We start from the raw sequence: 20,603 nt of genomic DNA, 5'->3' as shown, positions 1-20,603 counted from the left end.
GGGAGTGGAATGGTAGGGAGTGCAGAACAGAACATTGCAGGAATAGAAGGAAAATTTTTGTAACTTTGTACAAGAACCTTTTGTAAGCACCACACTTAAAATGAAACTATTAAGCATTGTTATTAAGAACAAGTCGTGGAATAGCATGTACGGTATGAAACCAATTTGATAAAAACTAAAAACACAAACTAATAAGGCTATAAATGACTAAGTTTGTGAATTAATAGACAAAGGTCTAATAGGCTTGTAAATTCATAGACAAAGTTCTGATAGACTTGTAAATTTATAGACAAAGTTATGATATGAGTTACCTCTGGGTGGCCCAGAATAATATTTTAATGTTTTATAAGAAACATTCACCCCACAACTCCTGCAGTTCATTATTTCAGTGGACCTTCATCACTCCTTACTGTGTGTTTCTCCAGATCTTCTAATTCCCTCTTTAATAAGCCTCCTCCAAACTTCTTACTCTCTTTCGGTGTTGTTACTCTAAACTGTCTTAAATTTCTTCTAAGATCACTCTTTTCCCCTAATTCTGTCATCCACACTAATCATCATCTCAATCTCCTTTGTTCCTCACTACTTCTTATAGTGTCTGAATAGTAAAGAAAAGCCATGTTTTTTTTTTGGCAAATAATAAGTCTTTAATAAATTTAACACCTACATTACAAATGGTCCTGAAAATGCTATTGAGTGATGGTATAACATTGCATCATATGGGTGTTTTGTAATATTATTAGCTATTTTATTATTTTTAAAAATGGTTTTTCTTTCCATAGGTTATTGGGGAACAGGTGGTATTTAGTTACATGAGTAAGTTATTTAGTGGTGATTCGGGAGATTTTGATGCACCCATCACCCAAGCAGCATACACTGCACCATATTTTTAGTCTTTTATCTCTTACTCCCTTCCCACCCTTTTCTCCTGAGTTCCCAAAGTGCATTGTGTCATTCTTATGCCTTTGCATCCTCATAGCTTAGCTCCCATTTGCGAGTGAGAACAAACAATGTTTGATTTTCCATTCCTGAGTTACTTCACTTAGAATAATAGTCTCCAATCTCATCCAAATCACTACAAATGTCATTAATTCGTTCTTTTTTATAGTTGAGTAGTATTCCATTGTGTGTGTGTATGTGTGTGTGTGTGTGTATCTTATATACATATATGCCACAACTTCTTTATCCACTCATTGATTGATGGGCATTTGGGTTGGGTCCACGTTTTTGCAATTGTGAATTGTGCTGCTATAACATGCATGTGCACATATCTTTTTTGTATAATGACTTATTATCCTCTGGGTAGATACCCCATAGTGGGATTATTGAATCAAATGGTACTTCTTTTTCAGTTCTTTCAGAAATCTTCACACTGTTTTCCATTGTATTGTACCAGTTTACGTGCCCACCAGCAGTGTAGAAGTGTTCCCTGTTCACTGCATCGATGCCAACATCTACTATTTTTTAATTTTTTGATTATGGCCATTCTTGCAGAGGTAAGGTGGTATCATACTGTGGCTTTAATTTGCATTTCCCTGATCATTAGTGATGTTGAGCATTTCTTCATTTTTGTTGTTCATTTGTATGTCTTTTGAGATTGTCTATTCAGGTCCTTAGCCCACTTTTTGATGGGATTGGGATTGTTTTTTCTTGTTGATTTGAGTTCACTGTAGAATCTGGATATTAGTGTTTTGTCAGATGTGTAGATAGTGAAGATTTTTTTTTTCCCACTCTGTGGGTTGTCTGTTTACTCAGCTAACTGTTTCTCTTGACATGCAAAACTTTTTAGTTTAATTAAGTCCCAGCAATTTATCTTTGTTTTTATTGCAGTTGCTTTTGTGGTTTTGGTCATGAAATCCTTGCCTAAGCCCATATCTAGAAGGGTTTTTCCAATGTTATCTTCTAGAATTATTATAGTTTTATATCTTAGATTTAAGTGCCTAATCCATCTTGAGTTGATTTTTGTATAAGGTGAGAGATAAGGATCTAGCTTCATTCTCCTACATGTGTTTGCCAATTATTCTAGCGCCATTTGTTGAAAAGGTGTCTTTTCCCCACTTTATGTTTTTGTTTGCTTTGTCTAAGATCAGTTGGCTATAAGTATGTGGGTTTATTTCTGGGTTCTCTATTCTGTTCCATTGGTCTATATGCCTATTTTTATACCAGTACCATGCTGTTTTGGTGACTATGGCCTTCCTTCTAGTATAGTTTGAAATCAGGTAATTCAATCCTTCCAGATTTGTTGTTTTTGCTTAGTCTTTCTTTGGCTCTGCAGGCTCTTTTTTTTGATTCCATATGAATTTTAGAACTGTTTTTTTCTGAGGGAAAAGCCATGTTTTATATTCCTTACCTATACCATAGTTTTTGTTCTTTTATTCATAGTTATTATATCAAAATATTACTTTTAATATTTATAATCTGTAACTTAGAAGAGTATTAATGTTTTATTTAATTAGCCCACAAGAAACTAGAAATCCTCTACTGAAGTGGAATAAGATAGAGCATTGGAACTTCCACAGAACCTACAGAATTTTCAGGATAGCAACACACCTTTGAAAAATAACAGTGCTGGACCACTTTTTTAGATTCTTTTCATTTTTTATTAATTGAAGCACAGAGAAAAGAGGCAAAATGATTAAAGAAATTTATATTTCTTAGACAGGGTGTTGGCTTTACACCAACGAAAAAGAAAAACAGATGAATAAGCTTTTTATCTTTATTTTCTTTCTCTTATTCTCGTGGTAGGCTGAAAAACAAAAGGACAAATATCAGTCCTATTTTCAAAATGGCTGTGTTTTTCAAATCTATTAAAATAAATGCCAAATTACTTAGATCATCTTTCTGCAATTTCCACCAGTGAAAACGATTTAAGCCTGTCATAGTCTTATGGCTGCTGAATTCTCCTTCTGTTGAGCTAGGCAAAAGGACGCACCAATAAATGTTGTGAAGCTCCTTTTTCACCATTGGTGAAGGGGAACACCATTGGTGCCATCAGACTCAAGCTTCAAAGTCAGAGGCTTTTCATCATCACTCCTCAGAGTTATTTACTCGACCCCTATATCTTACCTAAGTTATTACAAGCAAAAACATATCTTCTCAAAGTTAGAACTTTATGAAGAAAATCTTTCCACTTAGGACCAAGACAAATCACATCTTCACACTACCAAATTTGTAGAGATGCAAAGTTTCTTTCTTGCCTGAATGCATATGTAGGTATTATCATATGGGCAAAGAGGAAGTTAAATCATAATAGTAGAATAGACATCACAGTCAGTTTGGAAAATATGAAAGTAACTCATGTTTAAAAAGTAGTTGAAGCCAGGCATGGTGGTTCACACCTGTAATCCCAGTACTTTTTGGGTGGGGCCGAGGTGGGAGGATTGCTTGAGCCCAGGAGTTTGAGACCAGCCTGAGCAACAAAGAGATATCCCCCATCTCTATTTTTTTTAAAGTAGTTGAATAACTTATTTTTAACAGCAACATGTTTTGTTGTTGTTTTATTTTTTAATTCTCCCAAAATATTTTCAAACAAAATAGGTAAAACATGTTTATGTTCAAACATCTACATTTTAAAATGGGCCCTTTTGTCATAAGAAGATAAGTCCTATTAAAGCTCAGCTTGTTGACAAATTGGAAATTTAATAGCAGATTGTTCACTATAAAGTTCACAAAAGGTAGATCCATCATATTCTCCAGTGGAAAGAATGAGTTGAACTATTAAGTTGAACCATATGAAAACACCGATATTCAACTGTATTTGCCCTATAAAATGCTCTTTCATATGGTTTGGCCTAATTCCTAGAGTATTCCCTGCTGAGCCATCATTTACTTGGATGGCTCTTCAGGGAATACTCTAGGAATTAGTATTCCCTAATACTAATCATATAAGTTAGAATAGGACATATAAGTTAGAATAGGACAATGGGCAACACTTAGACATTGGTTTGAATTTTGAATTTTGTCTCCACCATTCACTAGCTGGGTGACCCTTTGGAAAATTACTTAACCTATGCTTTGATGTTTACCTTCATTTTCTCATCTACAAAATAGAAATAATAACAGTTCCAACTCAGCAACTATTTTGAGAATTTTTAAAGCTGATATATACATATATAAATAGTTTAGACTAGTGGTTGGTACTGGTCTATATGGCTCTTGGAAATGGTCAATCTTTGCTATTTTAATAATTATTATTACAGTTACTTTTTTTAAAAAAATCCAAAATATAGTTACCTGGGATGCTCTTAATTGTCATGTCTTTAGGCTAAGGCAGCTTGACTTGCAGCAACAAGTTTTGGACCCTGAATACAAAGAAATGACAGATATTAGGAAAATATTAGCATTATTATTAGAATATAAAACTAGCATTTATGAAGCTATTGATGATTGCAAAGTGATTTCATGTGCATCATATCCTTTAATTCCAATTCACTACTATAATCTCTAGAAGAAAGCTCACAGACACAGTTGTCCCCAAGGGATTAAAAAAAAGTTATTGTCAGGCCACAAGGGACAATATTAAGTGATTTAGACATTTGAATGTAAATTCTCCCACTAACCTATAAAATCAACTAAATCACAAAGCACCACTTTTCAAGAAAATGTTTAAATAAATTAATGTTTTGATTTAATGATCAAAATACTTCAGGCCTTATAAATATTCCTACCAATATTCATAAGCATCACAAATTTGGAAACAGAACAGGCATTATAAACATTTAACAGGATGGCACGATAGAGCAGGAGATAAAAACAAAGAGCTATTTTATTCATTTTGTAAGACAATTGTTTATAAAATAAGATCCTTGTCCCACATGTACAGAGTTTCCTTTGATATATAAATCCCTAAGTCCTAGCCTAACTGAACATGCAAAAATGAAAACTGGACATATTAAAATGAAGATAACTGTAGTACCTCCTCAGCAAAGCAGGCCTCCTTATCATCAACCTTGCAGCACTTCTCTACAAAAGCTGCGAAATCATCCATAACAGTTTTCAGTTGCTCTTTTGTTGCCTTGGGCTTGTGTTTCACGAGCTCAGCAAGTGCACTGAGTTAGAATGGAAAAAGAAAAAGAAAAACAGAAAAAACATTACTCACACATAGAAAAATGGAGATAGTAAGGATGGTAGTCCCATCTCATTTAAGATTATAAATCTTGAACCCCCAACTCTGAGTACTTTGGCACTCAGACATACCTCTATAAGTCTTAATATTCTTATCTGCATGATGAGGATAATAAAATCCACCTTCATGGAGATCAAATGAAACAATCAGTATAAACCACTTATCATGTTATGTAGTGTCAACAAATATCTTTTCAGTACATCTCTGGAAAGGAGTATGTCATTGCAATTATATATTATTCAGATTTGGGATGTGCCATATTATGTCATATTGAGTTTTATAGCTATTTAAGAGCTAAAACCTATCCTTAAAATTTAATTATCTTGGATTTTATTTAAAATTTTTCTCATCTATACTTTATATTTGGTCTTTAAACTTTGCTCCATTCAAAGCTATTAGTGGGGAGGCTATAGAAAATAAGGCTATCCAAACTCATGGGAGCTGCTGGTTCTCTTTCATTGACATCTGCAAAGACAATGATGCCAGAGAGAGATTTGTGTGGGCATGACAGGTTTTACAATATTACTCTTAAGCCTAGACCGTGATTACAGCCCACCAGAGATGACAGCAACTTTCTATTGCTAAATTTCATGCAATTCTAACCCCTGTGATAGCAATAGGGAGTTAAGCTTCAGGGCTTGCATTTCTAGATGTTTTTTATTCAAGTCTTGTTCTCAAAAATCATGTCTTGGGTGTTTGTCTCGTGTGGGGTCACCATAGGGCAAACTTAAAATAATTATTTACATCTAGAAATAAATTCTCCTATGGTTCCTACTAAATAATTTGCCAGGTGTGCAAATTTATCAGTTAATCTTTCATCTTTTTCTACTGATCATGGCCTAAGATGTTATTCTACTGTGGCTTTACTCTTCAATATTACTCTGAATAATTTTAACAATATTATAACAGAGGATTTTGTCTTTTAAAAGTTATTCATCTTATTCTGGGTACTTTTATCAGCATAATAAGGGCAATACTTTCCTCTAAGAAATATAATCACTACTTCAGGAAAAATGTTAATAATTTGAATTGACAGTTCTTGCTATCAAGACTACAAACACGTGCAGTAATGAAATACTCCTTACGTTTGTTTCTTGACTTGTTTCTCCTTCTCAGAAAGTGTGCACATATCTGCATGGAAGGTGAATGTTTCAGCATTAAAAGCTTTGGGAGCATATGTTTCATCGACTTCCAGAGCAGAAAAGCATGGTCGCCTGTTCACCAAGGATTCCGTGCAGCATTTGGTGACTCTGTCACTTACTGGCGTTTTCTCATGCAGCACACACAACTGGTTCAGGACCACGGACAGCTAAAGAACAGGCAGGAGAGCAAAAATTCAAAAGAGGTGAAACTGAAAATTTTCCATGAACTTCTGACTTTCCAGTGCACCAAAATAAGTGTTATATTTCAACTAGCAATGTTGAATCCAAAATTGATTTGAGGCAGTGATTTATGTTTAAAACTACAAATAAGGACTTTCAAAATTCTCTTCCTTTTAATTAAATGTCTACATTTCAAGAAGAATTCACTTGAGAAAATAATTAATGAAAATAATTTCAGGCGATATGTGCTGAGACACGTGTTACAGTGAAGAAGAAATAGTCCTATAATGATACATTAAAGAAGAGATCCCCCAAAGAAAGTAAAAATTTAAAGAACATTAGGATGGAACCCTGAAAATGTATAAATTTTTAAAAAACAATTTATCATCTTTGGGGCCCTGGCTGCCAATATCACACATACACACGTGCACACACACACATGCACAAAAACATGAACATACACATTACTCCCTTATGCTCCTGAGAGTCAGCATTATCAATATCTAAAGGTAAAATTTTGTATTATTAATTTATTGTATTTTTTAAAGACTCACATAGTCTTCTGCACAAGGCATTTTTTTTGCTTCAGGCTGTTTACAACATTTGGTGCCCACTTTTCCTAGGTTTCTTGAGACCTCTACAAGAGTTGGAGTTGACACTTGGGGTACTTTCCTGGTGTAACGAACTAATAGCCTGAAAAAAAAAAAAAAAGAAGTCAATGTGTTTTCAGCCAGGCAAGAAACTGTCTAACATAGAAAATAAAACAGAGGATACTTGGCCAGAATCAACTAAAATGTTCCTATGTTCCATTTATCATATTATCTCCATCTGAGAGTAGTGGGTTAGTGTAGGGGGGAAAACTTGCTTCTGAACAACTAGTTAAACCTGGCTTTGACTTCCAGCTGTACCACTTGTATAATCTTGGGAAAGTAAGTTACCTAATTCAGTGACATTAATGAATTTATTAATTTCTTTCTTCTTTCAATAAAACCTGGAGAGAGCTTCATGTGCTAAATTTGAAAGATACAAGTAGAAAATGGGAGGAAATATATCTAACTCAATAGGGGTAGTTCAAGGATTACATGAAAAGTAATAAAACATTATAATTAATCTGACATGGTATCTAATATATAATAATAATGTATTAAGAATGCCAATCACCATTAAAAGTCAACATATGACTGTAATCTACTTGAGGGAAGCAACTATGTCTTGTTCACTGTTATTATCCCTAAAACCCATAATCAGAAGAGCACTATGTGTATGAGCCACACAATAAATATCTACTGTATAATATGTCTCTTCTTGTTTTTACCTTCCTAGATAAGGCTCTATTGAATTGGGACATTAGTCCAGCAAGCCATTCTGTCTCTATCTCTTCTGTGGAGAGAAATTCCACAGAAACACAAGGTTTAACCAGCAAAGACTAGGCACATCTCCCAAAGAACTTGAACTTAATATTCAAATATCTAGTTCATTTTACTGTATTTTTTTGTTCAGCTTATATATTACTTTTTGAGCAACTGCTATTCAAGGTCTACTACTTCCTGCTCTACAAAATATTGCTGTGTTCTATTTGTCCATTAACTATTCCTTAACCTTCAAGGAACATCCTCAGTTCTGATATACCAAGATTTATTATTTGCCCTCCCAGGCGACATACTTCCAGTCTTAAGAACAATTTTTAGACTACATTGAAATATAGGCCTCTCCAACTCATCAACTATTTTATCTCTCCTCTCCTATCTTTTGTGACAAAGAGTGATTAGAAATACATAGTGTATTTTCATTCTTAAAAGTTCTATGCTAGGTGGCTCATATATTAAGTCTTAAATAATTACAAATTGATCAAGAATCAGTCAATAAAAATTACTTACGCATTCTGGAATTTGTACTCTCCAAGCTGCTCAAAAAGTTCACAGTTCTGTTTGACTAAGTTCTGAGGCTCTTCTACAAGAGGCTGGAATTCATCAAACTGAAACATAAAAGAATTGTGTTGATAGTACTACAACCTGAGGATCAGATGCAGGTTGTTTTTCACCCCTCTGGTCAGAATGATATATTTTCTCCTATCTTCTCAAATCCACATGAATAGATAAATATCAATGCCACATCTGTCACGTTACATTCAAACTATTTATTTGGTGAGCTTGCATCATGTACCTGGCTAAGAATATTCAGGCTCTGGAGTTCCATGACCAATATTTGAGCCAAGTCATCTGACTCATTCTTCAGCTGTGCGATTTTACCTACCATCTCTACACTTCAGAATCCTTATCTCCAAAATAGGGGCAAAGATGGTACTCATCTGTAAATCAATTAAGCTAATGAAATTAAACACTGCCTCCATATGATAAAAGTTTAATAAATGATGGCTATGATTATACATATTACTATTATTAGTTCCTCTTTCCAGTTACATTCTGGGCTCTCCAAAATGAGAGATTTTACCTTGGTCATTGGTTGTGCATGGTGCCTGGCATACAGTAGCTCCTTTATAGAGGACAGAATGAGTTTTCTTTTATTCAGAATAGTTTGGAAACCATTACATATGCTAGTGGGGACCCTAAAAATCTTCCAGAACAGATTTCCTCCCCTAACTTAATTTTTTGTAGAACTATTCCTAAACTTTTTCAAAAAGATTTGAAAATATTCTAAAGGAAAATATTCTACAATTTCCATTAAGATATTAATTCTAGTACTTGATAATAGGATGTTATCATGATCCAACAATTAAAATGCAAAAATGTTGGAATCAGGTTAACTGACTTTACATCTAAGTTAAATATCTTCTAATTAACATTTAAATTTACTTTAAATTATTTTGTTCTCAGGATTGTGAAGAAAAGAAAAAATGATCAAAATTATTTAGAGATTGCTCTGTTCAGATCTTTCTTTTCTAGACTATTCTAAATTTTGTTAAAGATTCTAAGGCTACTTTTTCTTAGAAAAGTAGCCTTAGAATTGAATTGAATAATTGAAATCATCTCAGGGAAAGATCTAAATTGCACTGTACATCATTTTACATTCTTGCATTATTTTTCTTTCTCATTATTGGAATCATCAGTCAAAGAATTACATTTTTTTCAAACAATAAACATACCACTTTGGCATAGCATCCATGAGGATCTGCAGTGGCACAACACTTCTCTAGAGTGGCTTCATATGCCTTGGCAAGTCTCAGCAGCAGCGTGACAGAGTAATCAGGATGCCTTCTTGAATATTCATACAAAAACCTAATTAAGATGAAAATAAAATAGACTTTGTTGGACAAATTAGCACAAAAAATCACAAAGCTAACATCAAAAGTAACTCATATTCCAAAAGTCTTAATTTGACTAAACTCCAGTCAGTAAAGCTTAGTAGCTAAAGACTTGGGGTCCAGAGTTAAAGTTACCAAGGCTCAATTCCTACCTCTGACACTTACTTTACTGTGTCGCCTTAGGCAACTTATTTAAATGATCAGAGCCTTAGTCTCCTTCTCGGTGGAATGGAGATAATAATAGTGTCTATCTCAGGAGGTGGATTATGAGAACTATATGACATAATCTACACAAAACACACACTGCTTGACACATAAGAAGTGTTTGATGAACAATACCTGTTATTTTTATTAACATTTTGTCTGATTTGAACCATATCTCAAAGGGATTCTGATAAATAGATGGGTAGAGATATGTTCTTAAAATGTTTTCTTTCTTCTCTGTATGAGTGAACTCTTGCAGGGTACACAATTTTATGAAATATTATTTAGTGCATAGGATATTATCATAATCCAACAATAAAAATGCAAAGTTTGTCACCACACTTTCTGACAATATGCAAACATTTATTTTGTAATTTAGTTGCATACCATATTGCCATTATACTGAACTTCTGGTCTTTTAACCAAATATAAAGCACGTGGTATCGGATTCTATGCTTCTTTTTACAGTTCTTTGCTACCATTGTATACATTAGATAGACTAGATTAGATTAGTTAGATAGGTAATACATAGTCACACACATGTATTATAGATGTTCAAAAAATACCCTTTGAATGAAAGAAGTATATATAATTTATACATACACAAAATATTTCTAGGTATTTTCAGAAATATCTCTAAGGATTAAGGAATGTTAAGATTTTGCCATGAGCGTATATTATTTTATGACAATGTATTTGACAAATTAACTATTTCAAAAACTGTTAAAAGCTGGGAAAGGGAAGGATGAAGAAACGTGCTGGGCAACAGGGAAGTTGTAGCAACTCCACAGAAAAGCCTAGACTATCCTCCCAAGTTGTGAGGTCATACCAAAGCTATGAAAGAATAACTTCTTATCTACTTACATGCCCAGGAAGACATCTTTTGCCTCAGCATAGTTTTTGCAAACATCCTTACTCTCAACAAAGTCAGCAGCTAATGCAGGCAAGTCAGCAGGCATCTCATCGTTTTCCACATGGGCAAGGCAGTGGGATTTTTCCAATAGAGGTTTCTCACAGCATTCCTTCAGTTTACTGGAGAGTGAATCTTGATTTTCACACATATACTTGGCAAGCTCCGCCTATAAGTAAGTTGGTGGAAATTGTTCAACACAAATTGATATTGCTGCACTTTCTCCTCAGACTTTTATTAAGTTGGCAGAAGATATTCATTGTATTCTAAGACCATACACATGTGCCTTCTATGAACATACTCTGTTTGCTCCTAAACATGGCGATATAGATAGGACTACAAAACATTCCCACTTGATAAAAATAGACTAATCAGTAGCAGGTGCTCAGATCAGTCATTTATTAATTTTATATTTCTATTGTTAAGGCATTTAAGTTTTTTTATTAAAACTCAATGCTCTTTTTCCAAATAATCCCCCAAAATTAAATGCAGGCATTTTGAAAACAAATAACTAAATAATATGGAAGATTTTTGAAAAATGAGTCAAGATCATAGTCATAGTCATAGGCCCTGCTTACATACACAAAATAGCTGCCTTAAATTTTCCAGAAAGTGTCATGAGAGATTAGGATTCTAGTATTTGTCCCTAAGTTTAATCTTTGAAGAAAGGGAGAAAATCTTGTAAGTTTGGAGAAAAGAGCTATCATTCCAAGTATTTGCATATCTAACAAAGAGAGCTAATTAAGGGTGGGAACATAGAGAAGAAAAATATATCGTTTCCAAAAATCTCTTCAGGTAGTGGCCTTCTCCAAGTCCACCTCCCTCCCTCCAAAAAGCTTCTTAGACATCTACCTTGCAGATGTTCTATCAAGTAGAACCTTGTAACTGTTCTACTTCAGTTTAAGCCTTTATTTACAGTTAGAGCATGACTGAAAGGGATTACAAATCAGTGAATGGGTTTATCATGTAATTTATAGCCAGGCTGAAAAAGAAAAGTACCACCACCACAGGCAGGGAAAGGTTGAAGACAGGGCAGATGGAAGCACAGAAGACAATCTCAACCCACTGTCAGATATCACCAATGATAGCAAACTCATCCATTCTACCAACTGGAACATGCAAGCTAACAAACAGCATATTGATGACTCTTTACCCTGTCATCTGCACATTCAAGCAGATCTCCATGGCAGCATTCCGTATGGACTTTGGTAAGATCTGTCACTACCTTGGTAACTTCTGCAAAGTCAGCTTTGGGAAATTTCTGGCTCAGGCGAGACACTGACCTAAAAAGAAAATCACCCATGAAAATAGTATTATCATGCAATATTTTTTATGAAAGCACTAGGCAAATACTATTCTGATAAGAAAATTCAAAACTAACATACAGAAATAACTTTTTTTAATTGTACTTTAGGTTCTGGGGTACATGTGCAGATCATGCAGGATTGTTGCATAGGTACAGAAATAATTTTTAAAATTCATTAGTTCTAGTTCTCAACCAAATGTTCATCGTTTTTCTTTAGGGCAGAATTATCCATTTAAGAGTGTGGTGGCAGATAGAAATCTAGCACATCATAAAAGCAGAAATCAAAAAGGAACTCTGAATGGGGCAACAGGCTGAGAGGCATCAGGTTTGAGCGTAGATGTGACATCCAGATCTGGCTTTATTAGATTAGCAGTAGGTCTCTAAACAGTTTACTCAGCCTCTCTCGGCTTCAGCCTCTGCAGTGTCACAACAACGTGCTAAACTGAAAAATTGTCTTGAGGATCAAATTAGGTAATATATTCTAAAGGATTTTATAATCTAGGGAGTACTACACCAACACCAGTTGTCTTTTTTCTCAATTACAACATATTCTTTCTAACTTCTAAAGGTCTTTTAGAAAAGAAATCTTATAACTTCTACAGAATGAGGGAGTTTTTATTGATCATACTTATAAAAAGAAAGATCTAGCACCATCTTTAAACTCTATGACAAGATGTAAAAGTCTAATTTTCTTCTTTCTCTAGTCATTTCACAGTTGCCTAAATCTGATAAAGGAGAGTTCTTTCCCAGAACCAATCATAGCCTGTTTATCTGTGTATACTTTTATGTTAGGTTGTTTTGTTTATAAATTTGGTTGATTTTGGTGGTGTAGGTCATAGGAATGATGGGCAAATACAGTTCAATTGACAGTTTCTAGAGAGCATGCATAATGTCTATTATTTTCATTTTATCTCCTGTTGTGTTGATTTGTTGTTGACTAGAAAGTAAGGAGTGAGGCTGAGGGGACAGCTACTATTTTTCTTGGCTCAGATATTATTAGAATGCTCCCAGAACCAACTAAGTAATATATAAACAGAGGCTCAGGCAAAAACCTGAGATGAAGATCAGAGCTGGAGCTATGCAATAATAAGTAACTTCAACTTAGTTGATGACTGAATTTAACTATCAGGACATAAAAGGACAAACATACAGTTTTAGATCATTGGGGGAAGATAAAATTAAATAAAGGGATTATGTGTGTTACATACTTGTATCAAAATATCTCATATACCCTGTAAATATGTATAACTACTATGTATCCACAAAAATTAAAAAAACTTTAAAAATTAAATAAAGAACCACGCCTACAGCTCTATAAAAATAATGAACCATTAGAATAAGAGTCCAAGTTTTTATAAATAAATAGAACTTAAGTATCTGTCCTTTTTTTAGGACAAAAAGGACAATGTCTTCTAAATTCTTTGACTATTTAAAAAAAAGATTAAATATAATGTCAAATTGTCATTGATATTCTGATTTTTACCTCTACTAGAGTTCTACCTTTTAGACAACCAAAGAAATGTATTTAACAGCATTTTTCAAAATGCATAAACGTGTACAATTTTGACACTGAAGTATTATCATTTATATCATTATAAAGATGCAAATTATGTTCAAAAATATTTACCATGCTTTGAAAGCTCTCTCTCCGAATTTCTGGAGACTGGCACACTTCAATCTCTGTCTGGCAGATGAAGCCTTCCCTTGATCCCGAAGTTCATCAAGCTACAAAAAGGAATCATTTGGCAAAAATTAGAAAAAAAATTGTACTTGAAACACCCCTCCATAACTTCAGATGAGACCGTGAAAATTAAATTTTGAAAACATAACTTATACCTAAATTCCCAAGTACTCCCTTTGGCAAATAATTATTTTGTTCCGTAAGAAAAGGAAAGATCATTCTGGTCATAGCAGAATTTCCCTATGTAGTTAGAAACCAACTGGAAATATTGCCAGGGAAAAGAGCCTTAAAAGTGGGAGAAAGAGTGGGAAGAAAGCCTTAAAAGTGGGAGGAAAAATAGGAGAAATAGTACACTAATATCCCAGGGACTGCAATTTTGCTAATTTTTAAATTTTGTGTATAATTAATTTCAGTCTCTCCTCCACCAACTCTTCCAACATCAGTAGAATTCTCAGAAAATAAAATAAAGCACTCCATAAAGTATATTTATGAAATGAATGTATGAACTCAAGCATCTAGATGCAGTAAAATGCTCTACTTTGGATTCCCTCTCTAATAAAAAGGATCATGAAAATATAAACAAGAACTGTGGCCCCTTGCTGTGCAATTTGACAAACAAGTTTCAATATTTCACTATATTGATCACCACCATAAAAAGTGGTGAAATATTTAAACACGTGCACAGTGATTACCTCTGTCAGATTATCACTGGCAAATCTTAAAAGAAGAAATGAGACTGTAGGCCTTCAAAGATGAAAGATTTGGGGGAACTAAGAGTGGGAAAGGCTTTTTTGACCATGTCAAGAAGTTTATATCAGACACTCAGGTTTCCTAAAACTGGCCACAAAATGGTCAAAATCTGAGTCTGGACTATGAACTCTTTTTTTCTATTCTTTTGCATAATACCTTTGGCAACAGGCAGGCACCTTTATCAGCAGCCTGGCAACATTCTGCAAAGGCAGCTTTATACTTTTGAGCAAAGAAAAGGAGCTCTGGGGCATAGAAGTAAGGATGTCTTCTGGCAACTTCATATAAGTATCTAAATTTTGAAAAAGAAAAACAGTCACTTTTCTACAGCAGACAGTATTACAGAAATAATTGTAATCAACATTCTTTCCAGAACTTCCAAAACCCAAAGATAACTAATTAACCAGTTAAGCTCAATTTGCACATGATGGTCTTGTCTTTGTTATTCTTTAAGTCTCTGAAAAAAGGGTTAAGTTTGTGTGTGTGTGTGTTTGCATACATGGTTAAATTTTGGAAATATAATGTTGCTGACTAAAATCAAATCAATTATAACTTTACATACATATCTTCATAATATATTAAATATACCAATTTCAAATTTTTCAGACAGATCATATCCTGTTTCAATAAACTCCAAAATATCTTTGATTCTATTCTTTGTTATGTAGAATTTTGTGATATCAGATACTACTTATTTAAAAACTCATCATAATAAAACTTCCAAGTCTTAATGTTGAAAATATTTTTGTTATGGTAATTTTTATAGTGAGTGTTGGCCTATGGAGACTCCATACTTTTTAATTTTGAAGTATAAACATCTGATCACTTACTTTTTCAAAAATGTATCTTCATGTTCCTGAAAAGCAGTGCACATCACATCCACCTCTGGTCTGACCAGTGGAGGGAGGTCTGGCTTGTCATCTTTGTGTTGCAGGAAGCATTCATTTCTCTCAGGTTCTTGTTTTGCACAGCAGTCAGCCATGTCACCATAGGTTTCACGAAGAGTTGCAACTGTGCATAATTTGTCTCCAAAAAGAGTATGCTAAGTGGAAGAAGGCAGGTTTCAATTGCTTGGCAATTGAAACTATACTATAAACCCTTTTTCTTTATAGCCAAAGAACAGAAAGAGTTTAATATACTGGTAAAGCTTGGTCAGGAAATCATTTAAAAATCCACTTCGCCTTCCAATCCAGATTTAGAATTTCCCTTGATTTAACCATCTCTGTATAATTTTTATAAGAATTAACTGTCACACTATAACTTACAGTTAATAAAACAGGGCAAAAAGACAGTCAATAGCTTTAAGAAAAGTTATACGACTCCTATTTGCAAACCTAAAACTAAAGGGTAAGAGCAATAATTATAACAAAAATCAAGGTAAAATAAGCTTCTAAGTAGCAGGTGAATTCAGCTAGGGGAGAAAAATATTAAGACAGCTTCTCATTTCATCTGCCCCCTTTTTATAGCGCCATTTTTTAATATATGTCATCGAAAACTGAGGAATAACACAATCTATCACATATTAAGTGACTATTAAAATATAAACATTTTTCTATATTTTCTATTACCTGAAATCACTTTCCATTAAATGAATCCTTTCCTTGTCTCTAATTTTTATTATGGAAGTAATTGTAACCCCAGGGAAAATATATTACTCTATTAATTTTTTTTAAAAATGTATTTTTAAGAATTCATATGTAGAGCCATAGCATTGTGTAAAGTTAAAGTCCTGACTTTGCTGTGAGGGAGAGGTAATAACAAGAAGGGGAAAGGCTCCCCTTCCTGTGTTGCTGGAAGCATTAATTTCTCTCAGGTTCTGGTTTTGCACAGCAGTCAGCCATGTCACCATAGGTTTCATGAAGAGTTGCAACTGTGCATAATTTATCATCTCCAAAAAGAGTATGCTAAGTGGAAGAAAGCAGGTTTCTTTCACTTAGTGGTGAGAGACAGATAAACCTGTCCTTGTTTTGAAGATTGATCTGGAAATACTAAAAGTTTAAAGTTCTTCAAAATGACTAAGTACTCTGCTTTTGTACAATATGTAAAAACACAAAGATATCTAAAATGAGGAATAGAGAGCTGTACTATTATTCCACCCAGGTAACAAAATTAGTAGAGAAATCAGTTGGTGTTTTCTGATAATAAAAACCATGCTATCATCTCTAAGAGACAGTAGCTCTCCTGTGTTCATTGCAGCACTATGCATGATAGTCAAGATGCAGAAAACCAACCTAATGTCAATCAACAAATGAATGGATAAAGAAAATGTGGTATACACATGTACTGGAATATTATTCAGCCTTGAAAAGAAGGAAATTCTGCAATAGGCAACAACATGGTTGGCCCTTGAATGCTTTATGCTAAGGGAAATAAGCCAGTCACTGGGGTCTGTGAGGGGGAACTAGGGAGGGACAGCAGGGGGTGAGGAGTTGGGGAGGGATAACATGGGGAGAAATGCCAGATATAGGTGATGGGGAGGAAGGCAGCAAACCACACTGCCATGTGTGTACCTATGCAACAACCTTGCATGTTCTTCACATGTACCCCAACACCTAAAATTCAACAAAATATACTTAAAAAAGAAAATAAAAGATAAACAGGACATGATACCACTTATATGAGGTAGCTAAAATAGTCAAACTCATAGAATCATAGAGTATAATGATGGTTTCCAGTGTCCGGGGGAGGAGAAAATGGGGGGTTACTAATCAATGGGCACAAAGTTTTAATAAAGCAAGACGAGTAAGCTATACAACAATGTACCCATAGTCAACAATAATGAATTGTACACTTAAAAATGTAAGAGGGTAGATCTCATGTTAAAGGTTCTTGCCATAACAAAATAAGACAAATAAATACATGCTATCACATCACTACTAAGCCTCTGTGAAAAGAAATCAAACCTCAAATTTTAAAAAGAGTGTTACTTTTGAGTGTTGCTGACAAATTGAGTCATTTAATAATAATGGAGAAAACTTAAAAAAAAATCCTTTGAAATGCTTGGGATTACTTCAAAGGGAAGAAAGAATCTCCAGAATTAGAATGTACTTACAAGTGATTTGTCACAATTTTCAGCTGACTCATCAGCAACACATGTTTTTGCAAATTCAGTTACTTCATTCACTAATTTTACGTGATCTTCAAATGGGCATTGCTGAAGATACTGAGAAAAGGCAACCAGCACCCTGAAACAAAGGACACAGAAAAATGTAGTATAATAAAACTTCAATATATAAGTGGTTGCTATGCTAGAGAACAAATCACGTATGGCTATATATTCTATCTTTTATACATCTTCTTCACCATTATCCAGAAAGCCTACTCATATCAGGTATTATCTGAGGCCCAGATAGGCATATGTGGCTTCTTAGGCAAAGAGGATAGTATTTCCCTAATGTTTATATGCATGCGTGTGTCAGTAGATGCACACATGGATCAAGCAAGCATACTGTATACCAAATATTTCTAATTGTCAAGACTAGGCATTTTAAAAGTCCTTTGAGTTACTTAGAAACAAATCTCACGCACTCTTTTTTTCTTTTTTGAGACAGAGTCTCACTCTGTCACCCAGGCTGGAGTGCAGTGGCACAATCGTGGCTCACTGTAGCTTTGACTTCTCAGGTCCAAGCAAAGTGATGCTCCTACCTCAACTTCCCAAGTAGCTAGGACTACAGGCATGTGCCACCATGTCTGGCTAATTTTTTTTTGTTTTTGTTTTTGAGAGACTTTCCCAGGCTGGTCTCAAACTCTTCCAAAGTGCTGTGATTACAGGTGTGAGCCACCACACCTGATCCTCACACACCTCTTTAATTAGCCTGTAGGATTACGTTGACTTTTAAAAAACAAACTATTTTCTCATTTTTTTACTAGATTAAAAAATATTTAAATAATCCCAATTAACCACAGGAGTGTTTCCTATGTAAAGGGGATTTAGTGAGTGGGCCACCAAAGGAAACCTGTATTAAAGTCCTTTCCACCAACCACGTTCTGTATGAGTTCCAGAGCTATACTGTCCAATACAGTAGCCATTAGCCACAAGTGACTATATACATTCAAATTAACTACAATTAAATACAATTTAAGTTTTTGTTTCTCAGTTGCACTTGTCATATTTGAAGTACTCAATAGCCATGTGACCAGTGACGACTATATTGGATAGCCCAGATACAGAATATCTTCCTCAATACAGAAAACTCTCTTAGACAGTACTGTTTTAGAATCTGGACCCTGATGACAAGGAAATATAAGCATTTTAGAATAATAAATAACAGTACTAGAAACATTAAATTTGATTCATCAATATTTTAACTTACAGGGCTTTGAAATTTTCTTCTCCCAAATCTTTAAACCGATGAGCAACCTCACTCTTGTCTGGGCAGAGAGAGAAAAAAAAGGGTTGTGAAATACTGAGGAAAACAAGTAATAATGTTACTTTTCATATTTCTTTCCATTTGACTTAGATTATGCATTTACTTCAAAATATTGGGCTCTGATTCCTACAAAAAAACTCAGGATGATGGTGAATTATTTCTCCTGCCTTTAAACAGAAGAGTAATTCAATTACCAAGAATACTATTTTTTAAATTATTGAATATTTATAGCTTTATATTCAGACTTAGATATCATCTAATACTCTTAGTGTCTATTAACAACTACTGAGAAGACAGGCTGAAATGAAAGTAAATATAAATACAAGTTCTATTTATGAGATCAACAGCACAGGTTTTGTGATTTTTAAAGCATAGTGCAATGAATAGGTCTTTGGGATAGTTATGAATTCAATCTTCAACTCTATTCTGTGAAGTTTAAGTCATTCTGTCTAAGACACTATGCACTTTCCTACATGTGCAAAAGAAAAATAGCCACTAAACAATTCTGACCCTTTTTTTCTTTTACCTAGGATGTTTGAAATTTATTAATAATATAACCTTGTGAGACTTCACAAATACAAAATGTCATCCCATTTTAGAAATAAATGCCAAAAGAATTCTTTAAAAATGCTGTTTACTAAAACTTTATGTTACTAGGAAAATAGAATAAAAGTTGAACAATAGAAAAATGAAATTCTTACGTGCATCTCGACGAAACACACCCCTGGAATAAGCCGAGCTAAAGAGAAAGAGAAGGGAAATAAAGGTTACCCACTTCATTGTGCCAAAGGCTCGTGGGGTTGACAGAAGAGAAAAGCTAGGACAAATGAGGAGAAATTAGCACTAATATACTTCTTTAACCAATAATTGTAGATTATTAACTAGACTCATCTTTGTATTTCATTGGCTCCCAACCGATTACAAAATTCATAATATTCTTGCCAAAAAAATGTTTGACTAAATCCCTTGTGTGTATTTACCTTCTGGAACTGTTTTCTCCACAAGACCTTGTCAATGTATTAAAGTTGTGTAAAACATCTTATCAAATTTTACATAAGAGTTTAAACAATTTGTACCTTTTATTCACTACCATGCTCTTTAACTGCAATTTCCCATTTGAACATTTTAGCTCTCGGTGTTTGCAATTTAGTTCTCAATGTTTAGTAACTGGTAACCAAACGAAATACTTGCCTGGAAATAAGACATACTGAAAGAGTTAAGTCCCAAATTGTATCTATTGCTAATTCCAGGTATGCTTTTATCTCTAGATAAAAATTTACACACAGGTGCTCATGCATGCACACACACATATACATACATATGTATTTTAGGGCTTATGCATCTTATTCACTGTTCTGAAGCCATCTTGTCTGAAAAAGTTGATGGTGCCTTGGAGACAAACTAAGAGAAAGACATAGCAACAGTAACAAGTAAAACAGAACTTAGAAATTCCATGTTCCTATCCCTGCTGTGGCCCACATGTGATTCAGGCCCTGAGATAGGCTATTTAGATTCAGTGTGAGTATGTTTCATGAGTTCTTCAGTTAAGGAGAGATGGAGAGGAAAATGGACCCAAATGACAGCGATGAGTATCTTTGCCAAATTTCCTGTAGGTTATGAGAATCCTAGACCTTCACCAGGCATAGGATTCTTTCCATCCCTGTTTCATATTTTCTTCC

At 34.2% G+C, this 20,603-nt stretch overlaps 1 protein-coding gene across 1 annotated transcript; it reads right to left on the bottom strand.

Annotated features, from left to right (window-relative positions):
* Positions 1-2,574: 2,574 nt before the first annotated feature.
* On the bottom strand, positions 2,575-19,745 carry ALB (albumin). Its single transcript, XM_012464407.2, has 15 exons — positions 19,626-19,745; positions 18,868-18,925; positions 17,607-17,739; positions 15,385-15,596; positions 14,714-14,846; positions 13,754-13,851; positions 11,974-12,103; positions 10,775-10,989; positions 9,548-9,680; positions 8,322-8,419; positions 6,999-7,137; positions 6,208-6,431; positions 4,913-5,045; positions 4,231-4,298; positions 2,575-2,743 (listed from the first exon to the last, which is right to left on the bottom strand). The coding sequence occupies exons 1-14, from the start codon at positions 19,702-19,704 to the stop codon at positions 4,257-4,259; spliced, it is 1,827 nt and encodes a 608-aa protein (XP_012319830.1). The 5' UTR covers positions 19,705-19,745; the 3' UTR covers positions 2,575-2,743; positions 4,231-4,256.
* Positions 19,746-20,603: the final 858 nt, after the last annotated feature.

This window comes from Aotus nancymaae, unplaced genomic scaffold, assembly GCF_030222135.1.
Source record: "Aotus nancymaae isolate 86718 unplaced genomic scaffold, 86718_ANA_hifiasm-v0.15.2.pri h1tg000006l, whole genome shotgun sequence".
Classification (NCBI taxonomy): Eukaryota; Metazoa; Chordata; class Mammalia; order Primates; family Aotidae; genus Aotus; species Aotus nancymaae.
This window is presented reverse-complemented; position numbering and strand designations above follow the sequence as displayed.

Coding starts and splice junctions, on each gene's coding strand:
- ALB (XM_012464407.2), bottom strand. CDS start 19,704: ATGAAGTGGGTAACCTTTATTTCCCTTCTCTTTCTCTTTAGCTCGGCT. Junction 10,990..11,973: donor TTGAATGTGCAGATGACAGG/GTAAAGAGTCAT, acceptor ACTTACTTATAG/GCGGAGCTTGCCAAGTATAT. Junction 4,299..4,912: donor AGGCCTGCTTTGCTGAGGAG/GTACTACAGTTA, acceptor CTTTGTATTCAG/GGTCCAAAACTTGTTGCTGC.